General features: G+C 36.5%; 1 protein-coding gene across 1 annotated transcript in view; it reads left to right on the top strand.

The window, feature by feature from the left end:
• The window catches only part of LOC129704063 (rab11 family-interacting protein 2), a 75,224-nt gene extending 56,379 nt beyond the window's left edge, over positions 1-18,845 (top strand). The window contains exons 4-5 of the mRNA XM_055646933.1: positions 37-166; positions 13,008-18,845. Of these exons, the coding sequence (XP_055502908.1) occupies positions 37-166; positions 13,008-13,232 (355 nt within the window). The 3' untranslated portion in view covers positions 13,233-18,845. The remainder of the gene's footprint in view (positions 1-36; positions 167-13,007) is intronic.
• Positions 18,846-19,752: the final 907 nt, after the last annotated feature.

Genomic DNA, 19,752 nt, shown 5'->3' with positions numbered 1-19,752 from the left:
AATGCATTGACATTGGAAATTTCTGTACTTATCTAGTGCAAGAAAGCCTTCAAATTATGAAAATGTGAAGAGCAAAGCATCCACTGACCAAAATAATTGTAACAGTCAACATGCTAGAAAAGCCTTCAAGCAGCAGCATTCTGAATACTATGGGGACAAAATCACAGTGAGTATAAGGACATGTGACTTTATGCCTTATATGTAAAATGTGCAGTGCATCCCATGTCAAAAAAGTTCTCTGTAGTGAAGCTTCACTATTTTTAGTGCATTTTTTAAGACATTGCTTAGACTGACTACCCCTGTTGTAGTAGTACTTCAATTCATATTAAACAACCATAATTGTATTTAAGTTTCACATTGCGTGATGACATATAATATTTTTGAAAAGCTCCAATGCACTTCACTGTCTAGCTATCATAAAAAAATTAAACTACAGAAGGAGATTTAAAGAACAGATAATGAAAGTCTCTTCAAAAAGAAAGGTCTGAGGAAGCACCTCAGGAAAGAAAATTATGGAAGTTCAGGGGGTGAATTCCAGAGCTTTTTTTCCTCAAGGCTACAAGTAAATACATAGTTCTGTAGTAATCAATTCCACACTGCACAATCATACGATGATTGTTTTGAATTTAATTGTATGATTTTAAATCATCATCCATTTTATATTTTATCTTATTAGGCGTATACCAAATGCATTCAAGATAGAATTTTTAGATGCTGGTACCACCATTTGACTCGCCTTTATTTTTTATCTATTAGATTATATCTGACTCTCACCTTCGTTCCTTGCTTAATTTTGTTTTGAGATAGTAGTTGAATTATATTTAATAAACTTGCATCATGTCATCCCAAATAAATAGAAAATGTCTAGGTAATAAACTGGTGTATCACAAACACCAGCTATTACAAATTGAATGAGTTCCTTCGAAAGTTAACTGATGCTCCAAAATTAAACTTCTCATGCAAATTGATCATGGCTCCTATCCATACCCAACAAAATGAGAGCATGAGAATAAGTCTGAAACTAAAATAATTGCATTATTTTCTTTTTTTCCCCAAAAAATTGCTATTTCTCAAATTCCTCTTCCTTCAATAATTTGTACTAATCTTGTATTTTGTAGGACGCTTTAAAAAAAATGATGATAATAATTGTTCTAGAATTCACTGAATACTGATTCTTAATTTACAATTAGGATCTATTTAAATCCCAGGAGTCCCTTGTTTGTTACTTGGATTATTTCTGAAGAATACACTCTGCCACAAATTAATATTATTTCTCATTTTGGTTCATCATCTGTCCTACTGGAGTAATTATGCACAAAACCAACAATTGAAACTGCCCAACATTACTTTATTTGTTAGCTGTCCAAATAAGTATGTAATACTTATGATACATTAACTATCTTGAATACATTCAAATGTAGGTATTTGGGTGAATTTTTACCCAGTGGGCATGTCAGTTTTTTATTATTGAAAGTTTTTCACTTTGAATTATTCAGCAAAATTACAATGATTCCCTTTGGTATTTCATTAAAGTAGTCAATTTGTTTAAAATTAATGCCCGGCTCCTTTTAAATCTGCCGACGTTTGAGAATTTGGGTCATTGTCACTCAATTGATTATAGAAGCATAAGATTTATGCAGTAGTTGGATAAGGCTATAATCAAGCCGAACCTGTATTTGCACATATTTCAAACAATAATGATGGAAAACCGTCATCCACCACTTCATATTTCTTCCACAAAAGGGGGAGTAAAATGCATTTATTATGTAGTGAGCACAAGTTCTTCTCTGCATCAATATATTAAAAAAAAAACAAATTGCAAGCAAATTTTGTATCCGATTGGAAAGGAAAGATGTCTCTGGCATCCCTTCTCTTCTTCCATTTCCCTAAATTCTCCTCGCCCCCTGCAATCAAACAGTGCATAGAGTTATTAGACTTATCGCATGAATTTGGACCACCCATTCTACTGTATTAGTGGCTTGTTCCAATTTTATGTTGCTGATCAGTTCAAGATAGTCCCCCGTCTTGCCTTTTCCCTGCTCTTGAATACGTGTCTTTCTCCATCTCCTGTCTTTTTCCCTCATTCCCTCATCTTGTCAAGACTCTTCATATGTTGCAAATGCCACTTCACAAAATCTAGCCCATCGTTTGTTTGCCTCCTGAATTTGCAAACTACAGCCCAATATCCCATTAATCTCATCATGAAAAGCTCATTGTCAATGTATTGTTGCATTATTCATCCATTCCCATCTTTAAATTTTTTTTTTTTCAAATAACACTCACTGTTTATTATATAAGTTACAAGGAAATATGGAAATAAAACTATTTTTCCATCAACTCTCCATGATTCTCCTGCCAACCATCTACATTGGAACCAATCTACTGCACCCATTTGACTTGCCAATACTACTTTGGAATATAGAATAATGCAGTCTAGAGGAGGAAGCTTACGGTCATGGGAAATGCGCAATCTCCAGAGACAGCAAGCGAGGTCTGGTGTGAACCCAGGTGACCAGACCTGTGTGGTAGCAGTGCTAACTGCTGTGTCAGTATGCCGCACCCCTGCATTATTCTTCATTCTTTACTATCTTTGACTCAACCAACCATGCTATTCCCACCCTGCTTCCATCATCCAGCTTGCTGGGATTGTATTCATTTTATTCTACTTGTACTTGTCCTTAAGACAACCAAGAGTCCACAATCTAGAATTCCCTGCTGTCCTCTGTCTTTCTATACGTTTTGAGGCCCCACACTCTTGAATCGCATCTCTGACTAACATAGCCAGTAAACTTACATTAATTTTATTTTTCTTGGTTTATACTTTTCTCTGGCATTGAGAGAATATCCCCGCACACAATTTGAAAACACAATGTAGTTGTTACCATAGATGGGTAGTCAGCTGAATGGCCTCCTTCCAATTCGTTAAAAGAGTTTAACTAGGCAGTTCCTTAGACACCAAGTCAGTTGCAGATTCTACCATCAATAGTGCAGTTGAAAGGAGGGGAGATAAATCAGTTTTAGAGCTTGAATATATAATCTTGACTTGTGTACATCAGAGCCTTCCAATATCTACAATGCAACGCTAAAGCTTTGACTTGGCTCATCATGCCCAATGTATGGTTTGTTAAGTGGTCAGTGATTTATACACTTGCACACCACAATGTGTGATAATGGTGCACTCTGATATCTGGCTTCACTACTGAAACCCATGCACTTTATATCTGCCGCTTCAACTTCCTATCAGCTTTGTTGATGCAATCGAGTACTGCTCTACTCATTTGAATGAAGTTACTGATCTTGATAGAAAACCTGATTTTGTATTTTTTCTCTTGTTTTAGTTGGTTCTAATTTGCATTAGTTTCAGTCGAGTTTATTGCCATATGCACACGTACAGCAGCAGCAAGATAGACATGTAGACTCAAACACAAACATACATTGGACATAAATGATACATCATTTCTGAGTCTACGATAGTGTTCTGTGATCAAGGTAGGATTTGGTGCATGCTGGTCTGATTCAAGAACTTGATAGCTGTAGGTAAGTAGCTGTTCAACTTTGGACTCCTGTACCTCCTGCCAGATGGTAACCATGACAAGTGGGCATGGCCCGGATGGTAGGGATCCTTGATAATGGGTGCTGTCTTGAAGCAGTGCCTCATGTAGACACTGTGATGGCAGGGAGGGCTGTGGCCATGATGGACTGGGCTGAGTCCACCACTCTCTGCAACCGCTTGCATACCTCTGCATTCAAATTGTCATACCAGGCCATGATGCAATCAGTCAGCATACTTTCTAGACTACAATTAAATGTGTGCTTGTCATTTTTTTTAAAACATTGAATTACTCTGAGTAATTACTACTTTTATCTATTCCAACTACTTTTAAATATCCAGTGATAAGAAACTAAGGCTGACAGGTTTTAATAATGTGTTGTTATTAATAATAATAATAATAATAGGTAGCAGTACCATCACTAACAGGCTTCATCATCTAGTTATCTCTTATATAGCACTCCACATTGCAGGATGGCCATGGTTCTTAGGCCTCTGGATTGATTAGGCTTGCAAGACCATAGTAGTTGGTGAGGATTGTACAGGTGATGGGGTGACAGACAGCATGCGGCATGGGCTGGGTCAAACATGATCTGCTCCAAGTGAAGTATGTATGGGTATGTCAACAAGCAATAGAGGGCACAGATGTTAGTCCACAATCATATCATAGTAATTGGAAATTTTGTTTATGCAATTAATTTGCAACTGATTAAAATGATGCAAACTGGACTTCTTGTAAGATCGCAATTTTGCTGTGATTTTTGAAATATTTGGGAATTTGGCCTGTAATTGTCCCATTCATTGAAGATTCCTTTATGTATATAATTGTTGAAAGGCTCTAATTTATCCTGTTTTCTCCTATTTTCTCATTACAAATCTTGGATTAATCCATCAATGATTTATCATGAACTGGTTACGAATTTTCGACTTCCATTCCAATCTACTCTTTTATATAGAATTCATGATCCAAGCATAATTTCTTTATTAATAAAAAAAAAAAAGCTGTTGGTGCAACTCATCGGGTCAGGCAGCAACTTTGGATCAAGGAGCATCTTTGGAGGGTGTAAAAGGGTGACATTTTGGATCAGAACCATTCTTCAGATTGTGTCTTAAAGATCCCAATCTGAAACCTCTCCATGTCCTCCAGAGATGCTTCCTGCCTTTCAAAGTTATTCCAGCACTTTGTCTTTTTTGTGATCTTTGCACTCTAATTACACTTGAATCAAAATTCTGTTGTAACATCTTGCATTAATGATTGCCCTGCAGCCAGTATGTTTATACCACAGACAGCATTCACAAAGTAGTTCCTTGATTGACATTTAGATTGTACTCTCTATTTTTGTATCTTGATTTTATTATAATAATACTGTATTTTAGTCACATTAGTAGAAAAATTAAGCTGGGAAAAAGTGCAGAAAAGATTTACGAGGATGTTGCCAGGACTTGAGGGTATGAGCTATAGGGAGAGGTTGGTCAGGCCAGGACTACATACCATGGAGCGCAGGAGGATGAGGGATGGTCTTATAGAGGTGTCTAAGATCATGAGATATGGTGAATGCCAAAAAATGCCCAAGGAAAGGTTTAGAGGGGTTTAGAGAGTGTAATAGGTCATCTTGGTCGGCAAGGGCCATATATATTCTTTGAACTTTTGGGGAAGAAACCATTGACAATTCAAGAGTAATTTTGAATGAGTGCTGCCAACTATAAAGAAATGGCAATGGGTGTTAATTTCTTTTTGGAAGAATCAAGTTATTGCCTGGAAAAGGGCTGGTGGAAATGAAAGTCAATTTTAAATTGTATTTGGTAATGAGATTCAAATGAATGAACTGCCTATCAAAGGATCTGTAAACATAGCTATTTTGAGGATCTCAAACAAGCTGCTCACCAAAAGAGTAGGCATTAATTAATTAGAAATGTTGTTCTAAACTATAATCTAGTCACATTAAATGTAATTTCCTCATAAGATAATGACAAAATGTTCTGACTATGGAAATCCAGATTTGAACTGTTTCAAGTTTATTTTAATGACTTTTAAGTTCTATTTTTGTTATTAAATATAAAATGATTTGACTGATTAGTTCAAATATAGTGTATTTAATTAATTTTTAATGAAGATGTTATTTTAAAGGCAAGAGGATACTAGAAAATTGTCTGCACGGAAGTGTGCCAAGTTGGCTCCACACCATTCTTTCATTTAAGAATCTTCATTGATTCAATCTATACATAATTTATGTGGTGTCCATACAGGTTTCAGGATAGATTTGTCTTCTGTTCCCCATCATTAGGTACTGAAGAGGCTTTGTGCTAGGTGTGTGAATAATAATTGGATCAGCTGCCATCTCTGTACAAGCTTCAGTATCTGTCTCCAAAATGCAGTCTTTAAACAGGAGGGACAGCCAGTTGAGAGCAGTGAGAACTCCTTAATACCTAATTAAATATGAAAAGTCAGGCGAGGGAGTAAAAAGAAAGATGTGAAAGTAACTATACGAATATTCCCAGAGCAAAGTTGCTCATTAGAACGATAATGAGAAGATCACTGGATGCCATATCTTCCTTATCTGACTGGTTCAAACCCCTTCAGATACCATGTTCTGTTGTTTGACATACCTTACAAATGAAATAATTTAATTTTTTCCAAAGAGGTTTTCTCATAATTGAGAAATTTATGTTGGGTTTTTCGATATAAATTAGCTTGTAACAGTTGCAAGCAGAGCCGTATTTTCTAATTTTATTTTTAATAATCACAATACATTTGTAATTATTAAATGGTATTCATTATGTTGAGATGTATTGAAAGAATAACATTTTGGTTGCAAATAGCATTCTTTTGCATCAATTTATCTCAATCTGCAGTTTCTAGAAACTTCTAGCTGTGTATGCTGAGCCCTCTAGTATTTGATTTTTTTGCAACCTGGGAAAAGGATTCTGACTGTCCAGCCTATATATGCCTCTCATAATTTTTTATATTTCTATTGCGTTTCCCCGCAACCTCTGGCGATCCAGAGAAAGCAATCCAAGTCTGTCCAGCCTCTCCCTGAGGCTAAACCCCCCTAATCCAGGCATCATTCTGGTAAGCCTCCACCATACCCTTTCCAAAACTTCCACATCCTTCCTATAATGGGTTACCAGAACTGCACACAATACTCCCATTGCGGCCTAACCAAGGTCCTATAAAGCTGCATCATGACTTCCTAACTCACTGCCCCAACCCATGAAAGCAAGCATACCGTATACCTTAATTACCACACAATCTACTTATGTTATGACTTCCAGAGTCATGGTCGTAGACCCCAAGATCTCTCTGTACATCATCAATGTTGTTAAAAGTCATGCCGTTATTTGACATTAACTCAGCAATCTTCCTCACTGTCCATGATCCCAGCAGTCTTGGTGTTATCTGCAAACTTACTAACAGGCGATGTCATCCATATCCACATTTTCTATCCGTAAACAAGTTCTGAATCCAATGACCAGGTCATTGTTAATCCCATGCATCTTAATCTTCTGGATCGGCCTACCATGGGAGACTTTATCAAATGCTTTAATAAAATTTATATAGATAACATTCACTGCTCTAGCCTCATCATTCACCTTCATCACCTCCTGTAAAACCTCAATCAACTTAGTAAGACATGACTTGGCGTTTACAAAGTTGTCCTTTATTTAACCCATTGGCTTCCAAATGGGAGTAAATCCTATCCTGAAGAATCCTCACCCGTAGCTTTCCTACCACTGGTATGAAGCTTGCCGCCTATAATTCCGTGGAAGCAAAGATCTGCATCAAGCCTCCCACAATCTACTCTTTTGCTTCTCTCAATAAAGTGGGATAATTCCCTTCAGGTCCTGGGGGTTTTTCAACCTTAATGTTCTTCAAAAGCCCTAACATCACTCCTTAATCTCAAACTGCCCTAGTATTCTCCACACTGATCTCGCTGTCCTCCATGTCCTTGGTGAAGACAGATGCCTGTACTTGTTTAGTACCTTGCCTATATCCGCAGACTCCAGGCACAAATTTGCTCCTTTATCCTTGAGTGGTCCTACCTTCTCCCTGGTTATCCTCTTGTTTTTAATATAGGTATAAAAAACTTCTAATCGCCCGCTTGAGTTCTTTCCTCCTTTATATTCCTCAGACACTATTAGCACCATCCATACCGCCTCAGCAAATAAACCCTCCAGTTTGTCCTCCAAGGGCCGTAGCAGTGTCCCTGATCAGCAGTGCAACACCTCCACCTCTTTTTGCCTCGCTCTAGATCGACTCTGAAACATTGCAATCCCAGAACTGCTAGTCATGTCTCTTCCACAACCACGTTTACACGATGGCCATAACATCATAGTCCCAATCACTGAACCAGGTTTTAAGTTCATCTGCGTTCTCCACAATACTCCTTGCATTGAAATAAACGCACTTCAGCCCATCAGTGTCACAATATTCCTTCACCTCTCCATGCCTGGCTTTTGTTTGAGATTTACTGGTCATAACCTCTGCTTTCCCATCATCCCTTCCAATTGCTGGCCTACTACTTTGGTTCCCACCCCTCTGCCTCTCTAGTTTAAACCCTCCAGAGTAGCACTGGCGTGCCTCCCTGTAGGAATACAGGTCCTCCTCCAGTTCAGATACAACCTGTTCCTCTTGTACATGACCACAAGAGATAAGATGAGATCCCAATGGCTGAATCCCTGTACCAAATCCTGAGCCTCTCATTTATCTGTCCTATCTTCCTGTTTCCAGGCTCACTAGCACATGGCACCAGGAGTAATCAGAGATTGCTACCCTCAGGGTCCAGTTTTTTAATCTTATGTGTAACTCCCTATATTTACTTTGCAGGACCTTATCCATTTTCCTACCTATGTCATTTGTGTCAACGTGCATAATTTCCTGCTGCTTGCCTTCCTTGAGAATGTTCTGCAACTGCTCGAAGACATCCTGGGCCCTGGCACCAGGGAGGCAACACCATCCTGGAGTCTTGTTGCTGCCATAGAATCTTCTGTATGTGCCCCTAACTAATGAGTCTCCTTTCACTATATAGCTCTGCCTGACTTTTCCCTTTTCCACTACACCTCAAAGCCAGGCTCGATCCTCAGGCTGAACCACTGCCACTACTGCTGCTCTCCCCTGACTGGTCCTCCGCAACAACAGCACTCGAAGGAGCGTACCTGGTGTCAAAGGGAAAGGACCCAGGAATTCCTGCACTTTCTGCTACTCCCTTTCCTGGTGCTCACCCATTTACTTCCTGCCTGTATCATAGCAAGACCACCTCACTGTAACTCTTCTCTGTGGCGATACTATACCTGTGTTAATGACTGTTTATATGTGGTTGTTAGAATTCTGAAGTTAAAGAATTGGACAGCACAAAGGAATGTACCCATTCCTGGTTCTTCATGAAACAACACAATCAATTTCAACTTAATTTATATTAAAGAAAGAGTTTCATTAGACTGAAGCTTGCTAACTTTACTGACTGTTGCAATTGAAACTACCAGCATTCAGGCAATTGAAATACCTCTTGAAGTTGGCTGCATTTACTTATTTCCCAGATATACATTCAGCTCTTTAATTGTATTACTCAGTTTACTCCATCACTAGATTTTGCATTGAATTTGGTGATGAATCTGGCTTACTGGAAATCCCCAGTATTACCTGGGAGTGTCACTTGAATTCCACCCCTGGCCAGACCTGGTGAAATGTATAAAACCCCATTGACTTGAAAGGCAATTATATGACAATACGATGACTATGTCAAAAGATTAGGAATCCAACAGGAAAGTGGATTACTTGTTATTTAAATTATTTATTTAAATTGTTTTAATTATGGTTTTGGGAAACTTTGTTAAAGCATCTAAAGTTTAGTGGTTCTTAAATATTAATGTCTGATACATTTAATGTAAATGGCAACTATTTCAACTGCTAATGGACATTCCCTGGGTTGAGAATATGAATTATAGGAAAAGGTTAGGGAGACGGGGCTGATTTTTCTTGGAGCACAGGAAACTGAGGGGTAATCAGAGAGAGGTATATAAAATGATGGTGCACATAGTAAAATCGTGTTCGCATTGTGGGGGTGTTAGAAACAAGAAGGCATAGGCATAGAGTGACAGGAATGAGGTATGTAGATATTGAGGCTAGATTGTTTTTGCACAGATTTGTTGATATCTGGAACTTGCTGCCAAAAGATGTGGTGGAGTGAATAAAATTACTGCTTTTAAGAGGCAAAAAATATCCAACCAGTTGAATGGGTAAGGTGTAGAAGGATATGGTCCTAATACAAGCAGATGGAATTTGTTAGATGGTCAAAAAGATCAGCATGGACCTGGTGAGTTAAAGGACCTGTTTCTTTGCTGCACAACTCTAGGACAAAGCCAAGTCTCAACTTTGCCATCAGGACGATATTGCTAGACTCCACTATGCAAAAGGCCAGCCAGATGGGACCTCTGCATCCAATCCAATTGAGTACCAGAGATGGACTGTTGAACGATTTCATCAGGCCATGATTCGGATCAGCACAGACCATTTTACTTCCTGACGCACTCTTTGCCTTTGTGGTCCTAATCTAAGATATTATGTTATTGTTTTGGAATCTGAGTCCCATTAAGATTGTAGCCTAATACTTGGGAGAGGCATATAATGTTCATCGTAAGCGAATTATCATCCAAATTTGGAACAGATCAATGCTTCAGAATCACGTCAATGAAAGTTGGGGATGCAAAATCAGCTAAAACAGGAGAAATACGAGACTGAGGGGATTTATAGAGCTGGGAGGATAGGGGTTGGAGGTTACAAAGATGGGAGGGGTTGAGGCCAGGGTGGTTTTGAAGTACTAAGATATGCCACAACATAATATAAGGCAGAATAACTATTTCAGAACGCAACCCAGGTAACAGTGTGGGCATTAAGTCATTGGTAGGCATTATGCATTGTTTTTAAATAAAGTTCATTTCCCTTTAACTTTTAAGTTAACTAATTTATCTTAACCAGCAGTCAGTAAAAGTTTGGATTGATCTGGCTACTAACTGTGGGAGGCCAGTTATGACAGCTGGTGGCCAAAGATCAATATAAATTAGGTTAAAGGAACAAGAAATGCTTTGAGCAAGGATAATCTATTTAGGATGCTGATAAATTTAATTAAATATATACCTTGAGTTGAACTTGCATTTAATTTTTTTTTTTAATATTGTTTTCCCTTTGATAATTGAATTAGCTATATTTCTTTGTGAAAAGATTTAAAGCTATTGGAGATTATTCGTAAAAATATAATGGGTGCCATTTCATTTTTTGCTTATTAAATAGCATAATTGAAAGCAGTGGTCAAGTGGACCTTGTGATATAGAGCGACATCTTCTCATTCTGCAGAGTTAGTGATTTGATGGTAACGAATGTAACAAAGCAATTCCATTGTTTATTTTTTAATTAAACTAGAACACTTTTAAAAAACTATGTCTTAATACATTTAGATCTAAAATTGCTGCTGAGCTCAAGATTCTAACATTATGCAGTCAAGAAATTGTTTGCAGACCACAGCCCGCACCTTCAAAACCTCCTCACTCATGCACGATAATCCCAAACTAGCCCTGATGCTGGCCTGACCCTATGATATTTAGTCTGCAAAGAAAATTTACTTTTTCAAGGTGACTTGGATAGGGCTGGGTGAGTGGGAAAATACATGGCAGATGCAGTATAATGTGGATAAATGTGAGGTTATCCACTTTGGTGGCAAAAACAGGGAAGTAGACAATTATCTGAATGGTGGCCGATTAGGAAAAGGGGAGATGCAACGAGACCTGGGTGTCATGGTACACCAGTCATTGAAAGTAGGCATGCAGGTGCAGCAGGCAGTGAAAAAAACGAATGGTATGTTAGCATTCATAGCAAAAGGATTTGAGTATAGGAACAGGGAGGTTCTACTGCAGTTGTACAGGGTCTTGGTGAGACCACACCTGTAGTATTGCGTACAGTTTTGGTCTCCTAATCTGAGGAAAGACATTCTTACCATAGAGGGAGTACAGAGAAGGTTCACCAGACTGATTCCTGGGATGTCAGGACTTTCACATGAAGAAAGACTGGATAGACTCGGCTTGTACTTGCTAGAATTTAGAAGATTGAGGGGGGATCTTATAGAAACTTACAAAATTCTTAAGGAGTTGGACAGGCTAGATGCAGTAAGATTGTTCCCGGTGTTCCGGAAGTCCAGAACAAGGGGTCACAGTTTAAGGATAAGGGGGAAATCTTTTAGGACCGAGATGAAAAAAACATTTTTCACACAGAGAGTGGTGAATCTCTGGAATTCTCTGCCACAGAAGGTAGTTGTGGTGGCCCTACAGAGAGTGGTGAGGACAGAGGAGAAGATCACCAGATCACCCCAACCAGCAATCCAGGACCTATACCCTTCTCGCTGTCGCAAGAGAGCAAGCAATATCATCAAAGACACCACCCACCCAGCACACAAACTGTTCACCCTACTACCTTCCGGTAAGCGCTACCGCAGCATGCAGAGCAAAACCACCAGATTCAAAAACAGCTTTTTTTCTCAGGCCATCAGACTACTCAACACACTTAAGAAAATTCCATGAACAGTACCCAAACAAAGCCAAACAAACTGTGAAAATAACTGGCTCAATGTCTCCAGTACGAAATTTGCACTTTTTCTATATTGCATCTTTCACTGTTGCACCCTTTTTAAAATACCTCAAAGTTTTTGCTACATTTTGGCATACTGTGCTATTTTAATATTTTAAATAATGTATGTCTATTGTCTATTTTTATTGGTATGTTGTCTGTCTGTGTTTTTAATATTACTTGCACATTTGGAGTATTGGGAAACGTAATTTCGATCCTCTGTGTAACTACTGTTGCATAATTGAATTGACAATAAAGTTTACTTTGAACTTTGAACTTGAGGCCAGTTCATTGGCTATATTTAAGAGGGAATTAGATGTGGCCCTTGTGGCTAAAGGGATCAGGGGGTATGGAGAGAAGGCAGGTACAGGATACTGTGTTGGATGATCAGCCATGATCATATTGAATGGTGGTGCAGGCTCGAAGGGCCGAATGACCTACTCCTGCACCTATTTTCTATGTTTCTGTTTCATGTGCCTTTTAAGATTTATACTCTGCTGCTGATATCTTGGTATTTGTGGAAAAAATAGACAGATCGCATAAGTGCACTTGGGCTTGTCCTTTAATGAGAATATTGAAGATGTTTGGCAAGATTTAATTTTGGCCAGAATCATTACAGATAAATGAAAAGTAATGGAAAGGAAAGAAATGAGGTTTTTGGCTGCTGAGAAAACAGGCCTCTCATATGTTGCAGCAACTTTTGGGTAAATTACCTTTTCACGTGTTTCAAGAGTGACTCCACCACATGTTTTAAATTATGTATACATTTTATTTTTAGGTTTAAACCAAAAGCCTTAATCAGGAAAGTGAAAATGTATGCAACCTAATGTTAGTTTCTGGTTTCAGGATCCCAGACTCATCACCACAACATATCGTAACTTATCCTACGATGAACTGATCTATGAATTGATGAAACACAAAGAACTTGTCAAAAGGAAGGACAGCCAGATCCGAGAACTTGAGGACTACATCGATAACCTCCTTGTACGAGTAATGGAGGAAACTCCCAGCATTCTTCGAGTACCATATGAACCATCTAGAAAAGCTGGAAAGCTTTCAAAAAACAATTGAACCAATTAATATTTTGGGATTCACAAAATATATTTGGTGTCTGTCAAATCAACTCTGAAGGTACTTCCATAATCTGTAAACTGGTAAAGAATTTGTAGAGCAGCGATGCTGTGAAATGTTCTATCGTGAGTGTTGAATGTTTGCTGCCAAGCAGAATAGAATCACTTAGGAATTAGGCTAAATTAAACATGAACTTTCTTTGTTTTTAAATTAGTTCACTTCATGTATCGGTGAGGAGATACTAATAGGACGTTATATGAATTTGCTCAGATCGATCATGGCAGTCCTTGTTTTGCCTATCTCTCATGCTGATCTCAGATTTATTTTTTTATTTAACTGTAGAATGTAGTGACAATGGAATGAACTAGTAATCTAAAATGAAGTTGGTCTCATTGTAAATGGTTAGGCAATTAAATAGTTACAGTGCTGTTTGCATAACTCTGAGAAGGGTCTTGCATTCATTTTGGGGAATGTTAGTATTTGCACAACAAATTCTATTGCATTATGAAAGCCATTCACTTGAATCTTTTGAAGCAAAATGTCAATACATCATTTGATGCCAAAAGCTATCCCTTCATACTGATTATCTGTTGTGTGTGCGTGTTTAGGAGAAGGGTCTGATGCATTTAGTTGTGAAAGGAAGGTGCGTTTAGTGGTGTGAGTTATATTGCCTTTAAAATGAAGTTACGTTTTAATGTATTTGAGCTCATGTTAGTAGATTGGACAGTGTCAATACCAGTCACTTTTTAATAGTTGATTATTGATTGCATTTGAAATCTTCCTGTTCTTCCAGAGAAAAACTGGGCTCATTTTCACTTGCACGTCCACCTGATTTGCTTAATACTGCATTGCAAATCCAGTATTTTCTACTATCATTTTGAGCTTCATTTTGTCCTGAAAAATGCATTGAAGAAATACAATGACATTAATTTTCCAAAACATGTTAATATAAATGCAACAATTAAAACATTGGCTTCTGTGATAAGATTCCAATTAAAATGCCATCTGTGTATTGGTGAAAAGTTTGGGCAAATATCAATGTAAAAATGACAGTACAACGCTGAAGAAAGAAAGCTATAAACCGCCAGTTGTCCTTCCATCCCCATACTCAAACATTTTACTGCCATCTTGCATTGAATTGCATTCATAGTTCAGTCAATTCTATTCTGACATATTGCTTCATTTTTATACAATGGTACCTGAGATGTTGCACGGAAAGCAGGTCCTTCAATGGTGCAATTGATTACTTTGTCTTTAATAAAGAATGCCAAACCTTAGGATTGATAGTTGATAGTATGGAACAAAAGTTGTGCAGTTCATACCAAATTATACATGGTTTTCAGGTGCATTTTAAGTAGAACCATAAGCCATAATCCAAAAAATACTTATTTGTCTACATATTCTTAAATCTCGAGTTATTCAAGAGACTATTGAAAGCTATATATTTTGAAGTTTTGCTTAGGAATTACTGTCTTGTGGCCCAATGAACATCTTCAGATGCATGGTCCGTGTTACATATGAAAAATACCAATTTGAGTGTTTCTCCATAATCATTCATTTAGAACAACATCGAAAGGTTTTGGGGTATGGGTGCAATCTAACAGCCAGATTATTTGTTCAGCTACTTGAGAAAGGACCCCCAATGACTCAGTTGCGTAACGCTGCTTGCTTTGGATAATTACATCTACCATTATTTTTTTATATATATATATATATCTGTAAAAGCTGTGTGCCATATTGCTTTTGCACTTTTGTAAATGAAATATTGCAACAAAAAAAACGTTAAATGGTGCACCTGCAATTTTTTAATGTTTCACAAAAATATCACCTATGTATTTTACTTTGTTCTTTAACTCTTAAAGGTACTTGTTCGATAACTGTAATTTAGATGCAAACCAGTACAAATATTTAGCACAAACTTTTTTATTAACTGTTTATAAATACAAAATACAATGAAAATTAACAAAAGTTGCAAAAGGTACAGAAAGCACTGCATGATAATAATATGCACATTTGAGGAGAATGCTTGCATTGAACTCTAGGATACCTGCCTATTAGGGAGTTGAAGTAATCGGCATGCCATTTGTAGTAGGAGTTTCCAGTGTAGTACAATCCCTACTTCATTTTACACAATGGTATTTGAAACTGCACAGAAAAGGGCCCCTCAGTGGTGCAATTGTTTGCTTAGTCTTTAATAATGCCAAATCTTATGGATAGTGTAACATTCACAAGCACTGAATTATCTACATTTATATAAAAAACACTTACTGAGTCGACCACATTATGTACTTGTATATTACATTCTGACTAGTAGACATGTCACCATGCAGTTTTTACAATTGAGAAGTTAATATACTCAATATATTGTTTTGTAATCTTGTGCCATTATATTTTACTTTGCACATTTTCGCTCTATCGCGACCAGTTTATTATCTACTTCAAATGTGATTTTGCATTCCAGTCGAATCATTTTATGATGGAAAGTATTCTTGCCCTTATAACTGCCTATTCCTCTTTTTTATTAGTTTGGGAAATAGTAGCAAAAGAATTGTATTGTGCGACTGGAAAAGGTTTATGCACTGGTGCTAGAATGTTTTGCATATTTATGCTTTGCAATGAATAAATATAAGCTTTACCACTACAATATTGTATTCTAACTCCAAGGCAGTTTATTTGTCTCATTGATTAACCGTTGTGGGAGATTTTAACTTTTTTTAATAGCCTGGCACAGAAATACAGATGAGGATTTGGGTGAAATTAAAAATTTTAGGTTACCAAGTTTTTAATAATACAGCCTACATTTTGTCTACTGTAGAGTTAAGGCCTTGATAACTAAAATTACCGACTCATCCAAGAACTCTTCATTAGCAATAAATTATATAGTTGGACAAAAATCAGATTTTTAAAAAATCTGTGAGAGGTTTACAAAATGTTGCCAAATCTTTCAGTTTCATTTTAAGTTAGTATTCAATCTGCAGTAATACTTGGGCATCACTGGGTTTCCTCCTGGCATTCTGTTGATTATTCTAAATTGTTAGCATCTAACCATATACTCCAGTATTGTGCTTGGTACTGTGCATTGAAGATGATGCAACTGCCTTAGTGTCTGGAGATTAGATCATTCTTTGTGAACTTCAGAAGTTTCCTTTCTTTTTCTAGTTTCTTTTTTTTTTTTTTTTTTTAAACACTTACTCTCCAATGAACATTCATTACAATTTCTTTCTTTGGTAAGACAGTTTCTTTAAAAGTATGTAAATTGGTGCAGCTGAAGTATCGGCCTACTATAGATGAAAACCAGAAAACCAACTTACCTGTAAGATTCTAACACTTTTTTGTAATTTATCTCTTCTTGTCTGATTTTAAAAATCTATCTATTCGAGTACTGACTTTGCCCAATGGCCTAGTATATTATACAGATATTTTTTTCCCCGCATTTTCATTTCCAGGTCATGGTACAGATTTGTGCAAGTCATGCACAGGTTTTTGTAAAATTTTGCTTATTCGTGAATCTGGGTTTTTAATGCTTGGTGATACAAAAACAATAAATCATACAAGTATGTCAAAGTTGCTTCCAATTTGTTTTACGATTCATTCTAATCCATTTGACACAACTATAATATACTGCATGTAAAATATGGGCATCTATGCAGCTTCAAATTACAATGCTACGCAGTAATATCAAATATAATATGATAAACAATTTCTGAAGTGACGATTACATTTTGAACATTAATACTAAGTTTATACACATAACTCAGAATGTATTATACCAGGTATTCTTTTTAATGCTTTTACATGCACTTAGGCATGACATGCAAGAGATTTTTTTTTAGTGAAAATATCTTCAAGTTATAAATTGTATGAATCCATTTTAAGTGAAAAAAGTTGGTAGTCATAGAGAATCTCATGTATTTGTGGCAAATAAAAAGGAGATGGCAATCGGCATGTTGTTTGCAATCAGCAGTATTTTTTACAATTAATATTTCATATTTGTTGTTGTAAATAAACTACAGATGGCTGCACGTGGCTTGGTGTAGCATGTACTTTATTATTATAATATGTTTATGAATGGCTTTCAAATTGATTGTATGTTTAGAAATATTAGTGGGTTGAAAAAAGTACTGAATGTATTAATGGTTTAATGAAACAGAGTATAATTACATTTACATTGCAAGTTGTGACAAAGCATATCTTTCATAACATCATATTTCTGTACCTACTTGTAAATTATCATTGCTAGAAACCAAATGCTGCATGTTTCATATGTTCAATAAAGTTTATTAAATATAACATGGACTGTTTTCCCTGTTTTATCAGGAGAGTAAAATCTGGAAAGTGTTGATTATATTTATTTGCTCTTCACATTAAGAATCCCTTGAGGCCTTCTAAGAAATATAGCATATCAATAAGATGTACAACGTTGTGTTTTTTTTTGGTTGATGCACTTCAAACCTAGAAAGAGATTGCAGATTTTTAAGTGCATCAAAATGATCTGTACATTTGCATTAATTGCAACTTTAACCATTTAGGCTAACTCATACAAGAAATATGTATGATTGTTTCCTTTAAAATCTTTGTTGCACTGTTGTGTGCAATTACTTTAGATATCTTAGAGTTTGTCTTCAGCTTATGAAATGGCTTTAAATATAGATTTGAAATATTATTAAGCACTTGGATTTAAAGTTTAGAATAAAGCACAAGAAGACTAAATTTATAGTCCTCAAACTTTGCAAAGTTTCACAATAAATGCAATAAAAATGTAGAATTTAAAAATCTGCAAGCATGCTCCATGATAAGCCTGTGCATTTAATTGATGGTGTTAGATTATTTTATGTTAGTGTTAACTTTCTGATTTAAGGAATAACTAATTGATTTTTTTAAATAGATATCTCCTAGGTACACCTAAGAAAGGTTTAACACACAATTCCATTGTGACCACCTTGGAGATCTTTTTTAATGATCATAAAGTCTTTATAGAGCAGATATTTTCAATTTTAGGTAAAATTTAAGTCCATCAATTATGGTCGCCTACAAGAAATCAAGAATTGATCATGTAAATATGAAAGTACTCAATTTTGATAAACAATTTATCTTCATTCACAAAGTCCAATTATGTGACCCACTGAAATAAAAGGAGCCTTGCATATACAAAATGTCCATTTATTTACATGCCATTCTGTGCCAGTACTGACAAAACTTAGTCTATTTCGGTTTGCTAGAGAGTTCAGTAAGTAATATACAATATTTCTATATTATGGATACATCATCATGTAATTTTCCAGCATTTTATATTAGTTGATTACGATTCATCTTTTGCAACAGTAGTAAGATTAATTTAGAGTGAAGGTAGTGACCATCCAATTTAAAATTAAAGGCCATATAACGAGTTGGTTGTGATTGAGCTGAAGATTCACCACCATGAGCACTACATATTTCAAGTTTGCACTTTAGATGTACGTTATTAAATCTATTGCCCTATTTCAATGTTATAGAAAGAGTCAGTGAGAGTGTGGAAACAGGCCCTTCATCCCAACTTGCCCACACTGGCCAACATGTCCCAGCTACACTAGTCCCACTGACTCGCATTTGGTCCATATCCCTCCAAACCTGTCCTATCCACGTGCCTGTCTAATTGTTTCTTAAATGTTGGGATAGTCCCTGCTTCAACTACCTCCTCTGGCAGCTTGTTTCATACACCCACCACCCATTGTGTGAAAAGTTACCCCTCGGATTCCTATTAAATCTTTTCCCCTTCACCTTATGTCCTGGATTAATTTACTCTGGGCAAGAGACCGTGCATCTATTATCTGTGGTTTAATAATTTTGCTTGAGAAAATAGTTTGTAAATTGGCCAGACCAATATTTAGATGTCAATAAATGAACGACAAAGTGCACATTGCCATAAATCTGAAACATAATTGCTTTCTAACTACCCAATTACCCACTTTGACTAGCTCTCGCCCTATCGCAGATATTCACAGATATTCTCCTTTGTTCTACCCAAGTAGTTAATTGTCATATTACCAACAATGAAATGTTTTCTGGCAACAGCATAACAGACCTGTAAAGATAAACAAATAATATAAACCAAAAAAAATCAATAAATTAATTATCCCAATACTAGTGCAAAAAAAAAAAGAGTCCTTAATGCAGCCAAAGGCAGTCCATTGTTCATAAGAGGTTAGTGCTGTGTAATCTTCAAGAGCCTGTTGGTTGTTGGAAAGGCCTTTCCCTGAAATCTAAAATTATTTTTATCTTCACAGATCAGACAAGGGATCTCTCACTTGAAATGTTCTGAGTGTTTCCAGTGTTTCCTATTTTTATTGTAGCTCTCAGGTTTGCTCGGGTATAAGGTGATTATATTTTACATGTAGTATTTGATATAAAAGCGTTGTGCTTTCTGAACATCCAAAAACAGTAAGGTGCCAGTAGCAAAAAATATATACCTTTAATTAGTGAAATAAAGAACTGCAGATACTGGTTAATATACAAAATGCTGGAGTAAATAAGCAGGTCAGAC

The sequence above is a fragment of the Leucoraja erinacea genome, chromosome 15 (genome assembly GCF_028641065.1).
Source record: "Leucoraja erinacea ecotype New England chromosome 15, Leri_hhj_1, whole genome shotgun sequence".
In the NCBI taxonomy this organism is placed as follows: domain Eukaryota; kingdom Metazoa; phylum Chordata; class Chondrichthyes; order Rajiformes; family Rajidae; genus Leucoraja; species Leucoraja erinaceus.
The sequence above is the reverse complement of the archived record's forward strand: the minus strand, read 5'-3'. Positions and strand labels throughout refer to the sequence as shown.